This window comes from Artemia sp. Qi Xiang Cuo, chromosome 18 (assembly GCF_049724085.1).
Source record: "Artemia sp. Qi Xiang Cuo chromosome 18, ASM4972408v1, whole genome shotgun sequence".
NCBI classification, from domain to species: Eukaryota; Metazoa; Arthropoda; class Branchiopoda; order Anostraca; family Artemiidae; genus Artemia; species Artemia sp. Qi Xiang Cuo.
In genome coordinates, this window is record NC_142811.1 from 52,782,766 (window position 1) to 52,796,781 (window position 14,016).

Sequence of the window (14,016 nt, forward strand, 5' to 3'; positions counted from 1 at the left end):
ATTTCAACGCCCCTTTTCCCCCAAAATCATCCAAAGCCGTTTTCCCCCAGAATTTTGAGATAGCTATTTTGTTCAACATAGTTGAAAGGCCCAATAAATCTGACTCTAAGTATGAAACGACCCCCCCCAGACCCCTGAGAAGTTGCTGCAAGTTATGATATTTGTCCATTGTTTATATCTATTATTTGTTATTGGGAGGTATAGAGACGTTCTCGAGGGGGAGAGTTTTCTGAGGAGAAGGATTCTCTACGGGGAGGATTTGTCATTGGGAAAGAAGTTTCTGGGGTTTAACTATCAAGTGGAAATTTCATACGGGGGACTTTGTCAGAATGAAATAGTTCGTGGTAACGAACTGTACGTAAGGAGCGACCCGGCTCAATGGTAACCGAAACTCTAAAAAACGGAATTTTGATACCAATAGAAACATCAAAAGAATCAAATTTTAATTCTGCTTTCAAATATATAAGTTTCATCAAGCTTAATCTTACCCATCAAAAGTTACGCGCCTGAGAAAATTTGGCTAATTTTCGAAAAAAGGGGGAAAGACCCCCTAAAAATTATAGAACCTTAATGGAAATCACACCATCATATTCAGCGTATCAGAGAACCCTACTGTAGAGGTTTCAAGCTCCTATCTACAAACATGTGGAATTTTCCATTTTTTGCCAGAAGAAAGTTCACGGATGCGTGTTTTTTGTTTTTTTTTTCCTTTTCCCCAGGGGTAATCGTATTGAGCCAGTGGTTCTAGAATATCGTAGGAGGGCTCATTGGAACGGAAATTAAAAGTTCTAGTGCACTTTTTAAGTGACAAAAAAATGGAGGGCAACTAGGCCCCCTCCCACGCTCATTTTTTTCTCAAATTCACCCAATTAAAATTTTGAGATTTTGTGTTTGGCCATTTTGTTCAGCATAGTCTAAAATCTAATAAATATGTCTTTTAGGATGACTTAATCCCCCACAGTTCCCAGGGGAAGGGCTGCAAGTTATGAACTTTGCCCATTGCTTACATATTGTATTGGTTATTGGGAAGTATACAGGTATTTTCAGGTAGGATTTTTTTTCTGTTGGGGGGGGGGGGCTGGAGGAGGGGGTTACCATGGAGAATCTTTACGTGGAGGATGTTTTTTTGGGGTAAGGGACATTTCTATGAAGGGGGCGCCGGATTTCCAAGCATTATTTAAAAAACGATCAGAAATTACATAAAAAAAAGTTTTTTCAACTGAAAATAAGAAGCAACATTAAAACTCAAAAAGAACAGAAACTATAACGTATATGAGGGGGTTCTCCCCCAAGTCAATACCTCGCTCTTTACGCTACAGCTTTTTTTAGTGCTTTCAAAAGAGCTATTTATTCTAATTAAAAGGCCTTTTTGATTCAGGAGTTTGTTAATTAAAAATTTTTTAACTTTTAACGTAAAGAGCGTGGTATTGACTAAGGGGAGAACCCCCTCATATACATAATAAAAAAAACAAAAAAAAACAAGCGATACGGTTCAATAGTAATCGAAACTTTTAAAAACAGAATTTTGATGTCAATAAATGTATCAAAGGAATGGGCCTATAATGCTGATTCTAAATATAAGAATTTTATTAAGTTTAGTATTACTCATCAAAGGCTACGAGCCTGAGAAAATTTACCTGATTTTTTAAAGAGGGGGGAAACATTCCCTACAAGTGAAAGAATTTTAATGAAAATCACACCGTCAGATTCAGCGTGTCAGAAAACCCTATTACATAGGTTTCAAGCTCTTTTCTGCAAAAATCTGCAACTTTGTATTTTTTGCCAGAAGAAAAATATACGAATATAGAAGTTCGTTACGTAAGTTAATTTGTAAATCACGTCAGAACCAAATTTAGAGACAGCCATTTAGCAAAAGAAAAGTAAAATTTTTATGCAAATTGTGTTTACTTATTCAATGACGGTGAGCCAAAATAAAAGCTGCATTAACTAAAAAACGATCAGAAATTAAATTAAAAAAAACAAGTTTTTTAAACTGAAAGTAAGGAGCGACATTAAAACTTAAAACGAACAGAAATTATTCCGTATATGAAAGGGGCTGTCCTCTCCTCAATGCCTCGCTCTTTACGCTAAAGTTTGACTCTGTCTCACAACTTTATTTTTTTAAACAATAAAAACTTTAGCGTAAAGAGTGAGGCGTTGAAGAGGGGACGGACTCTTTCATATACGGAATAATTTCTGTTCGTTTTAAGTTTTAATGTCGCTCCTTACTTTCAGTTTAAAAAACTTGTTTTTTTTATTTAATTGTAGATAAGGAGCGATGCGGCTCAATAGTGACCAAAAATCTAAAAAACAGTAATTGGATATCAATAGATTCATCAAAATAATTGAATTGTTATGCTAATTCTAATATATAGTATTCATCAATTTTAGGGTTATGCATCAAAGGCTAAGAGCCTGAGAAATTTTGCCTGATTTTTGAAAAATGGAGGAAACACCCCCTAAAAGCCAAGTAATCTGAATATCACACCATCAGATTCAGCGTATCAGAAAACCCTACTTTAGAAGTTTCAGGCTCCTATATACGAAAATGGAAATTCAGCGAAGAAAGATCACGAAAGATCAGAAAGATCACAGAAAGATCATTCTTGCCAGAAGAAAGAGAACGGATTCGTGTTTATTTTTTTTCGTTTGTTTGTTTGCTTGTTGGTTTTTCCTGGAGGTGACCCAGGACCGTAAACCATTAAACCAGTGACCGTAGAAGATCAAAAATATTGGAAGGCAGCTAGCCCTCATCCAATGCCCTTTTTTCCTCAAGGTCGTCCGATAAAGATTTTGAGACAGCCATTTTATTCAGTATACTAGAAAGATCTAATAACTCTGTCTTTGAGGTTTGACTTGACCCCCACACCCCCGAGGGCTACAATCTATGAACTTTGCTCATGGCTTGCATATAGTATTAGTTATTGGGAAGTATACAGTTATTTTTGAGGGAGGATCGTTTCTGTGGGGCAGAAATTAAATTCTGCCCCACGTACGGAGTACGGAGGGGTTTTCGTAAAAAATTCGCACATAGGAGGGATTCCCGCCATGACCTGAAAAACGATCACAAAATTAAATAAAACAAGTCTTTTTTCTCGTGAAACGTAGGGAGAAATTTTCCAGGCAGAATTTCCAGAGAGGAGAATTTTCAGACAAAATAAAAATGTCGAGGGTTGCAACAGAGAGAGTTCAATGACAAAGCTATTCAATATGTGATTGAAATATCTAGACTTTTGTAACGGTTTTCACTGTCTAAATAAATGGATTTATCCCCATTTGAACACTTCTTTGTTCGTCATAGAAAAGCAGTGTTGTCTGAGAAAAGGATGCCTAGTTTAAGGTGTTACGTCGAAAATACATCGTATATTCAGGGATATGAGACCATTCAAGTATACAACTATAAATTCACCATTTCATTTGCAATTAGAAGACACAGAAGACTTTGCCACCTTCATTGGACATTTATTTTACATTTCGGCAAGATTAAAGAAGAAAATTTACATCAAGACTTTGAATGAACTTTGTCATGGAACTCTCTCTGAAAAAATCTAGTGAATAACCCGGAAGTTCGTTATTTAATGAATGGCCCGAAAATTATTTATTTGGTTTTGTATGAATACGTTAGTTTAAATATTAATACTTTAGTATTTCTACTGATGACGGTCGCTGTATATGTGATCAAAATATATAAACTTATGTACCTGTTTTCACCGTCTAAATATATGGATTTACCCCGAATTTAACATTTATTTGTTCGTTAAATGTGGAAAGGTAGGGAGAGGGTTCATCAATCGAGTCACCTAAATTCCTAGGGGGGGGGGCGAGATCAAGTAAAACGATTAGGTTTATTTTCAATGGTATTCAATGGTATTAAATTTCTAGACTTTCTGTACCTCTTTTCACTGTCTAAATATATGGATTTATCCCAATTTTAACATTTATTTGTTCGTTAAATGTGTAAAGGTAGGGAGGGGGTTCATCATTCGAGTCACCTAACTTCCTATGGGGGAGGGAGCGAGGTCAAGTACAACGATTAGGTTTATTTTAAATGATATTTAAGTGTTAACGCTGCTAAGTATCTTCTTGTTTTCCAGGGGCTTTGTCCCCCTTGTGTCTATAGGGAATATCCTTATAAAAAAGATTTGTTTGAACAATTTGCCATGGAAACCGAAAGTGCAAGAGATACAGCTTTTTGCTGGCGTAACCAAAGCACGTATATATGACTTTATTTTGAGACTACTCGAATTTGAAGCGGAAGGGGAAGATACCCCATCAAAATAATACATTTATAGAAAATATTTAATAATAGGATGATCATAAATAAGTAAAGATCCTGGGGGGAGTGCAAGCCTGGAGACCCCGGCCAGCAATTGTGACTGGCATAACGATGAACAATTGATCCATTGGCCGACAAGGTCCTTTAATTTTTAGATATTACTTAATTTATTTTATATTTAATTTTGATTCTTAGTTCCTTTAATTTTATATTAAAATTTATATGATTGAAATCCTTCTTAAATTTTTTTTTTTTTTTTTTTTTTTTTTTTTTTTTTTTTTACAGGCAAGACAAGTAACTCGATAATACGAGTGTCAAAGTCAAAGAGACTGGATGCGAATTACAGTAGGCTCACCCCCGATAAAGTTTCCACTTCATATCTTTGTGTCATATTTCATGTCAATCACACCTTCTAAAACTTCCCATAAAACTTTTCCGTTAGAAGTTAGAACCCCTCTATTTTGCTCAATAGATTCCGACTGGTAAATTATAACAAGATTTTAAATAGTATATTTAATATTTTTTCAGACCCCTGTCTATCTATAAGGGCAAGCCGCGTCAAAACTAGACTTTTTATCAAATCGAGGGGGGGCACTCTCTGCTACTTGGTGAACATCCCTTAGCGCATGCCACTTATGCCGCCACCAATGGCATAATGAGGTCACACTATGCCTCTTCACGCCACACATTACAGATATACTTCCGCTGCGGGATTAACTTGCAACGAGATTTCCTGGGCTTTGAAAGCACGTAACCTCTAACATTAAACGTACCAAAGTGAGATAATAATACATCTAAATATATATTTTGAGAGTTATTGAGATGATTACATATTTATATATATATATATATATATATATATATATATATATATATATATATATATATATATATATATATATATATATATATATATATATATATATATATATATATATATATATATATATATATATATATATATATATATATATATATATATATATATATATATATATATATATATATATATATATATATAATTTATCTATGGTTTTGCTATGTCTCTGATAATCTTTTAGAGCGGGAAAGATTTACCATAGTTGGCTTATACTCAGTAGCAGCAATTCGCGACAATTAGGGCAGAACTTATTTATTTTTTTTTCAAGTATAAGGGGTTAAATTTTTTTCCTCAATGAAAATATAAAATGGCACTTTCACTGAAAATACAAAAAAAAAATCTTGGTGGGAGGTAAAAAAGATCGAGGGGGCATATCACACCCCCGCCACCCACAAATTAGCCTCCTGCTCATACTAACAGTTATTTATAATGTTTTATATTTTTATTTGGCATATAGTCTCGGATAACTTGCCACCCATCACACACTGCACTCCCGGCCTAAGGCAGAGAATCAGGAGATCGCTACTTGCGCTACAAAGACCATTGTTCAGCAAGCGATAAAATTTTTTTTAAGTTAAAGTTATAAAGTTGGCAAATATTTACTTCTTTTCAAAAAGCAAACATTTAAACACATAAATAAACATTTAAAGATCGAAGTGTAATCAAATTTAAAAAGTAAAAGTTAAAAAGTAAAAAAAGTAAGATTAAACATATAAAAGTAAAATTAAAGACTCCAGATACCTCCTTATACTTTTGTTTTATTATTTTTGAACCAAGAAAAAAGGTTATTATTTTCCTGTATCTCTAATACTTTTTCGAATAGGAAAGAATTACCTTAGTTGGCATATATTTGTAGAGCACTTTTTTACTTGCAATGAGCACTGAAGTGGTCCATCCACTGAATTTGGATACCCTGGGTTTTGAAAATAGGTACAATTTCGGTTGGTCGTTCTTCCACAGGTTGAAATCGTTACTGTAAATAGGGCAAAAATTAAGCAGTGGCTTAGCTGAGTGAGATATTTGATGAATAAAGCCTACTTCTATGACATTTAGAAAAAGCTGCATAATTACATAATTCAATAATTCACAATACAATAATTACTCAATTCAGTAATAACAAAACAATTTAATAAGATCATTAAATAATTCAATAATTCCATAGCTCGAAAATAGTTGGATACCCCACGGAGACAAAACCAAGTTATGCGATTGATAATGGAAGTTCATTAAGGAAGTCTTTTAGATTGTTCTGATTTTATTTTGATTGTTTTTTATTTATTGAATTTCTGATTTATTGGATTTTTTTGTGTTTATCATCATTTAGATTAGTTGATTATTTTTTTATTTGGATTTTGCCAGTTCAGTCTAGTCCCTAGTGAATGAAAATAATTTAGTGTTTATTAAATGATTAATCTTTTTGTATGGTTTTTCTTTTTTTTTTTTTTATCAAATATTGGTTTCTTGTATGTTACCCTATTTTACAGCTTATTGTTTTTTTTTGTGCGGTGAGAGGGATTAGTAATAAGGTAGTTCAGAGGACTTGTTTTTTGTGTGGTTGTGAATATTTGAAATGAAAATATTTTTGATTTTTTTTAATTTTAAATTCTATTTTTGAATCTTATGCTCATTAACAGTACCTATCATCAAACAATTAAAATACATGTCTATGTTATGCCCTTTTTTATTTAGGCCTTTCTTAAAAGCTTTAAGGAGTAAATTCAGGCACGTGCAATACATTGTAGACATTTTCCTGGAGGGAGGGATTAGGAAAAATCTATGTAAAATAACAAAAATTGTAGAAAGGTAAAACATTAATGTCTCTACTGATTGGATCAACTCCGATTGCAATTATACTTGCATACAAGAGCACCTCATTACCAAGGACAACTTCGCTATGTTTCAGCTCTAGCCCTGCAAATAAGTTTTTATGCAGGAAGCCAAGCGACAATTTACACTTGAAAGACCTAGTAGTGGCGCTACCGTAGTAGTCTGACGATTTCTATACTTCTGTGGGGACTAACTAGCTATTTATTCATCAATATGTATCTCCCAACAAATTTGGGGACTAACTAGGGACTAACTATGTATCTCCCAACAAAGCTTGGGGACTAACTAGCTATTTATTCATCAATATGTATCTCCCAACAAATTTGAATAACGGTCACTCAAAAAAATGTTATGCCGAAGGAGACTCCTGTGCCGTTTAAGGAGACTCCTGTGCAGAATCGGCAACAAACGTTAATTTAATGTTAATTTCATAAACGTTATCTAATCTCTAGAAAATTTCAGTGAAATCCATCTGTACGTTATAAACCACAGTTCATATAATTATTCAGTATGATCATTCCCTATCTCACCCATTATAAAAACCCGGACTGGGATGCGAGTGCTCCGGAGAACGTTTTTGCAGATAGAAACATAGGCGGAATCAGATCTTTTCATGGGTAGACAAGTCAGACTGTGATCTAATCGGAAACAAGTGGAAACCCGCTATTACGAATAATGCACTTTGTTGGAAACAATCGGAAACAGACTAACCCGCATTCCCGCCAATGCAGAAAGAAATGGGAGGAGCTTTTTGTTCACACCGAGAACGAAGACCAGAAATGATCTGCGATAAGCTTACTGGATAATTATATGAACTGTGGTTATAAACCAACAAACATTCTTCTAGCAGCAATAGTAGTAACTGAATCATTGAGCGACTCTTTGCCTTTGCACCTTATCTGCGACTTTGAATGAAGAAGTAGATGTTTAGTTTTATTCTCTGATGTTGAAGTGGGACTTTTTTTTTCTTCGTCTTTTTTCACTGCTCCACTTTTCTACCTGAAAAATTTACTTATTTATTTATTTGAGGCCTGTGCGGCTGCGCACGTTCCTTGTCCTCTGCCCTAATCTATTGAAAATCTCACTATGTAATCCTCACAGGAAGTTCAAATTTCCTTTAAATCTTTCCTATGATCTGTTACAACCCCATTCGGAAACCACCCTTTTTTTCTTGGCCCAAAATATTTTTAGTAAAATGAGATTTTTATAGATCTTCTTTTCTTATATTTTTCACTGGGATAAAACTAAGGCACCATCAAAACTACCAACGAAACTTGGGCCCTCCTTTTAGAATTTTTTGCCCCTTTACCCTTATAATTAGGGCAGCTTTTGCCTTCTGGGGGCTCCACTTTCCCCTAAGCCCCCTTGGATCGGCTTCTGTTCATTAATATAAGCCAACCTAATATTTACCTATCAGACTTGTAAACCCAAGTTATGAATATAAATACGCCCTTAAGCAGCCAAAAACTCAAAATTCACGGTCGTGATGCCCATTAATGATCAAGAAAAGGCTAAGTTAGTTATCACGTAAAATATATATTGAAAATTCATCTAGATTTTATTTAATATACAAGTAACTGAGTTTAGTCGATTTCATCGTAAGACTTTATGAGTCCAGAGTCTATCTAATATGTTTTTTTGGGATCTATTAAGAATAGAAAGATAAATTTAAGAACTTACATACACAGCAAACACCAAATCCACTGGCACAATATCCAGAAGCAACACCACCTGCAGCTGTGCATTCTGCTTGTGTAAGGCAGGTGCCATTGTAAAAGCCACCAGACGCAATGCACATGTCGTTAGAGAATCTTACTATACTAAATATTGAAAGAACTGAAAGAGAACAACAAGAATTATGATCAAAATCATCGTGGAATGACTAAAATATTCTAAAATAATGACTAAAATAGTTCTATATCAGTTTGGCGTAATAAAAATGCATATAATAGAAAATTGGTAATTTTGAGTGGTGATCGTTATCCCACACGATCTAGTCAACACGATGTAGTTACAAATTGAACACCTTTAAGACAGGCACTTTGTGTGGAGGTGAATTCATCGCTTGAAATTATCAGTTCTCTGGCTTTGCTGTAATCTTGAAAAGGACTTGCGAGCCTACTTTAGTTAGCTCGCTCAGCTCGTTTACACTCGTTCAGATCGTTAAGATCGTCTATTGAGTTCACGTTCGTTAAGATCGTTAAGATCGTTATTGAGTTCACGTTCGTTAAGATCGTTAAGACGATCGTTAAGATCGTGTATTGAGTTATTGAGTTCACGATGAATTGCAAGTATATTTATGTTCACTAGGCTTTTCCCGTTGACTATAGCTTTACTGTTTGTATTAGCTTATGTTAGACGTCTACTTCCCCGAAAATTCTCTGACAGTTTCATTTTCATTCCCTTAGCCATAATAGAAGTAGTCGTAGTCTTTCTCTCTTTCTCTCTCGTATTAATAGCAGTAGTAGTTGAAGTATCAGCAAAAGTAATAGTAGCAATACGGCTGTCATAATTAAAAGTGCTACATATGCCATTTTTGTAACTTTTCAGGAGAGCCGAAAAACGGAAAAAAGTTTGTCGGCTGCAGTATCAGTAGTAGTATCCGTAGTAGGTTTAGTACTAGCAGTAGTAGCAGTTGAGTGCACATATTGCCTTTTGGTCAATCGATCATCCCCCTCATTCCACGATAGTTCCAACTTAATTACATAAGTCACTACTGAGATAGGCCCTTTTGACAACCCGCACGCACATACTTATAGTGTGTTTTGATTTAGTTCCACACTTGCCTCAACATTTCCTGAAAGCTTCACCTGAATGCTTTAAGGAATTAGAGTTGGATATAATTTTTTTAGAATTCACGAATTTAAGGAAATATCTAAATGCTGCTTCAAACGCCAGTCATACGATCACTTTCAAAATGCATGCACCAGCAATGTCCCGAAATGTGTCAGATGTGCTAGGCCACATGTTTCTTCTAAGGATAGTCCTTGTAGCGCTGTTCCCAAGTGTGCTAAATGTGGTAAAAATCATGCTTCTTATAGTCTGTCCTTCCCAGTATCTATGGAACTAATGTTGCGCTCCCCCATTTTGCAATGACTTTGGAGTTTTCAATTATATCGTTTAATATTAATGGTACAAAGGATAAGGACTTCGTTATTGATGATTTCTACGATGATTTTGATTTGGTCTATCTACAGGAGCATCTTCTTACAGATTTTAGCATTAACCTTTTGCGTCGGAGCCCTCATCATGATGTGTTTTTTACTTCTGCCAAATCCACAAGAGGTCACCCATCCGGTGGGCTAGCTTGTGTTTTTAAGCACAATCCGAATTTGGTTTCACCGGTGATTTTTACTTTTTGGCTGTTCGTATGGGCACTACAGTTTTCATTAATTCGTATCTGCCTTATGATGATCGTTCTGCCAGATCGACGACTAGATATGCTAAAGTTTGCAACACGTTGAGTTTTTAGTGGAAAAACTTCTTTCTTTTTCTCTAGATTATATGATCATTGGTGAACCTAATACGGATATAAATCATTCGTCAGTGAGAAGTGATTTGTTGCTAGATTGCCTTCCATCTTATCATATTATACCCCAAACTCATCTGTTTTCTTACATTCACTAATTAGGCACTAAGAATAATATTGATCATATTTTTTGATCTCCTAGTATTACTACATCAATTGTGTTTCTACATGCTGAAGAACAAGATTTAGATCGTCTCCCTATTTCATTTATTCTTACACTTAACATTAACCGTGTAAATATATGTGAAGTACCCTGGTCCTCCAAATGGTTTGAAAAAAAGGAATTGGAAGAGAGCTGATGTGCATCTACATGTATATACACTAACAAACCTGCTGTCTGCTTTACGAGTTCCATATCATCTGCTCAAGTGCTGCATACTAGTGAATTGCAAAAAGAACTTGGATTGCTGTTATAATCAAATAATTAATTGTTTAAAAGATGCCTAGGCAGTTGCAGTGCCACTGCAACGTGTTAGATGTGGTACGCAAAAACCTATTTGGTCGTTAGATCCTAATTTAAAAACTTTGAAAAATAGAGCAAAGTCTTGGTTAAAAGTTTGGAATGAATGTGATAGACCGCCTTGTGGAATTATCTGACCTTAAGCGTAAGATGCGCAGTGAATATAAGAAATATCTTAAGTCAATGCGTTATCGTGGTATGGATTTTCCAGTGTCAAAGAGAGAATGGCGAAGTTATTAATTCTGAGTCGATTAGAAGTGATGTGCCAAGTAGTGACTGTATTCCTACATCTGCTTGGCATGGCCATTGCTCGTCTATTTTTTCTAATGTTAATTACCGTGTGCATTTTTTGTATACTCATTCTCTTTCTACTATTTTTAGTACCCCCCCCCCCACCTGTCTCAGCGTCTTTGTATTCCCGTTTCTCTTTCATACGTAGTTGAAGCAGTTAAGAAACTTAAATCAGATAATGTTGATAATGATGGTATATCTAGATTTCACCTTTTATTAGATTGCTCCCCCCTTATTGGCCATCTACACCTACTTCTCCAGATGTGTATTTATACTTCTAGTGTACCAGAGAGCTTTTTGTGTGGTACTGTTTCTTCAATTTTATAGGAAATCCTTCAAAATCCTCCTTTAGTTTGCTCTTCTTACCGACCTATTACAGTCTCTTGCACTTTTAGTAAAGTTCTTGAGCATGTATTACTACCTTCTGGGACTAATAATATGCTTTAGACAGATAACCAGTTGGAATTTAAGCACGAAGTAGGTTGTCAGCAAGCACATCGTGTATTATCTTCTTTGCTCCTTGAGAATTCTTCCAAGGGAAAGAGTATATATCTTGTGCTTTAGATCTATCAAAAGCTTTTGATAGCTTTTCTCCTCTTCGTGGTTGCGGTGTCAATCTATCGGTTATAATGCTTCTTCGTTATTGGTACTCTAATTCTTTTCTTCGGCAGAAATCGGCGCCAGCTTCTATTATTAAAGGGAAAAGAGGTTTAAGGCAAGGCGGAGTTTTATCTTTGACCCTATTTAAATTATATATTTCAGGAGTTCTGGCAAAGATATCGGCTACCTATCTCTCTGGGTTTTCTGATGTTTCATATCTTGCCTATACTGATGACCTGCTTCTTATAAGCCGTACTAAAACTGATCTATCTAACATGGTTTCTCGTGTTGCTACTTCTTTTTCAGACATTAGGCCTTTCTCTTAATGTAGATAAATGTAAATTTCTTTCTTTTAATAACAACTTTACTATCCCTCTCGTAGATTCTCTTCGATGGCTCGGCATTTCTGTTACTAATAGTCTTCCGAGCTTGCGCCAGCGCACAGTCTCAGATATTAATATGAAAATTCAATTAGGATATGCTATGATTGTTGCCAATAGAGGTAAATTTAATAAACTTGCGTTGGCCCAGCTCTACTCAACTTTTTATGACCATTCAATTCTTTTTGCTTCTGGAATTTTTCCTCTTCTCAAGAATAATGAGTTAAAAATAATCCGGATTAATTATTTTAAATTTTGTAAATTTTTGTTGTTTCTTCCACCTTGGACTAAAACCGAGTAATTATTAATAAATTTCCTGTTCCTGACATTAATGTAAAACTAGAAGCACTACACAAAAAACTTTCAAATACCGCTTGTATCTGTTTTTCTCCGCATCATCACTTTACCAGGTTTTTTCAGTCGTAAGCTATTTTTCCTTAATTTGTTTTTTTTTCTCTATTTGGTCACTCCACATTTTTTAGTTTTGTAAAGAGTGAGTAAAAATCAAATAATGATAATAATAATGACAACTTGTGTCCACATTTCTGTATGTTTACTGCTTGTTAGATTCTGCAAGTTGTGAGTTTTTTCTCTTCTTCTTTTTCCCCTCCTTTTATGTTATTTCTCTTTTGTTTGAGTTTCTTTTAAATTTTATGTGTTATTCTGTAACAGGTACTTTTGATTTCTATATTGATTTGCGTTGCATTTTTATGTGTTTTTCTTCGTGATATTCCACGTATTATAACTCTGTATAGTGTGGGTTAGAAATAAATAATATTGATAATAATAATAATAATGACCTTGGCCTTTTGTATAAAAAAGGTCAAATATATCCCTCTTTTCCAATATCAAATACTAAATGTAAACAATGGGTGAATCACAGAACTTACAGTCCCTACCCCAAGAGTTCTGGGGGAGTTTCATCCCCAGAGACGTTAGGATCTGATTCCAATGGAAAAAAGGTACGTGGGAAGGGGCTATTTAACCCCCCCCCCGCCAATTACTTTTGACTCTTCAAAAAGGCATTAGAACTTCCAATTTCCAATCAAATAAGCTTCGAAGTTTTTACGACAACTCCTTCCATACGAAGTGCCTTGGTGAAATTTTTTTTTATAAAAATGAACAATACATTGTACCCATTCTGCTCTTTGCTTAGGCAGCGCTATTGCCCTGGCTATGAATGGTAAATAAGCACATTTTCATAAAGGCCTTTTGGTTTACACCCCGCCCCCAACTAAAACTTTTATTTCTACCGTTCCCCTAGTTGCTTACACTTCCTATCTAATTAATCTGTTCGAGTTTGTTTTTGTTAATTTTACTTTTTAACCTTCATATTATTTTCATTATTGTGCAAAAAGTATTTTTGAGTTTGCGTGAGTTGTTTTCTTTGTTTGTTATTTTTCTTTTCGTAGTTTTGGCCCATGCAGCTTTAAAACATTAAACATCTATTTGTGCACATATCTGTTATGTGTGCAACATTGATTATAATTATGTGAGTTAGTTTTATGGTATTATGTGCAATATTGTGAGAGTTTTTGTTTTTGTAATTGTTATGTGGTGATTGAGGAACGCCTTAAAGATATGTGGGGTACTAACATAGGAGGCACGGACCAAGTGGGATCCTTGTCCTGGTTGTCCATAATAGAAACTGGGGTACTCTCGCCCGGGGCCGTAAATACAGACGGAGGAAGAAGAAGGCCCTAAAATGTACACTCAGCAGGGTCCACCAGTATATGCACACGTCTCGTGAGCTTCAAACCTTCATCCTGTAAG

At 34.9% G+C, this 14,016-nt stretch overlaps 1 protein-coding gene across 2 annotated transcripts in view; it reads right to left on the bottom strand.

The window, feature by feature from the left end:
* The window catches only part of LOC148941634 (uncharacterized), a 55,655-nt gene that overhangs the window by 35,754 nt on the left and 5,885 nt on the right, over window positions 1-14,016 (bottom strand). For both annotated transcript variants that reach the window (XM_089103880.1, XM_089103879.1), the window contains exons 3-4: window positions 8,664-8,819; window positions 5,991-6,129 (exon numbers count right to left, since the gene is read on the bottom strand). In XM_089103880.1, the coding sequence (XP_088960006.1) occupies window positions 5,991-6,129; window positions 8,664-8,819 (295 nt within the window). The remainder of the gene's footprint in view (window positions 1-5,990; window positions 6,130-8,663; window positions 8,820-14,016) is intronic.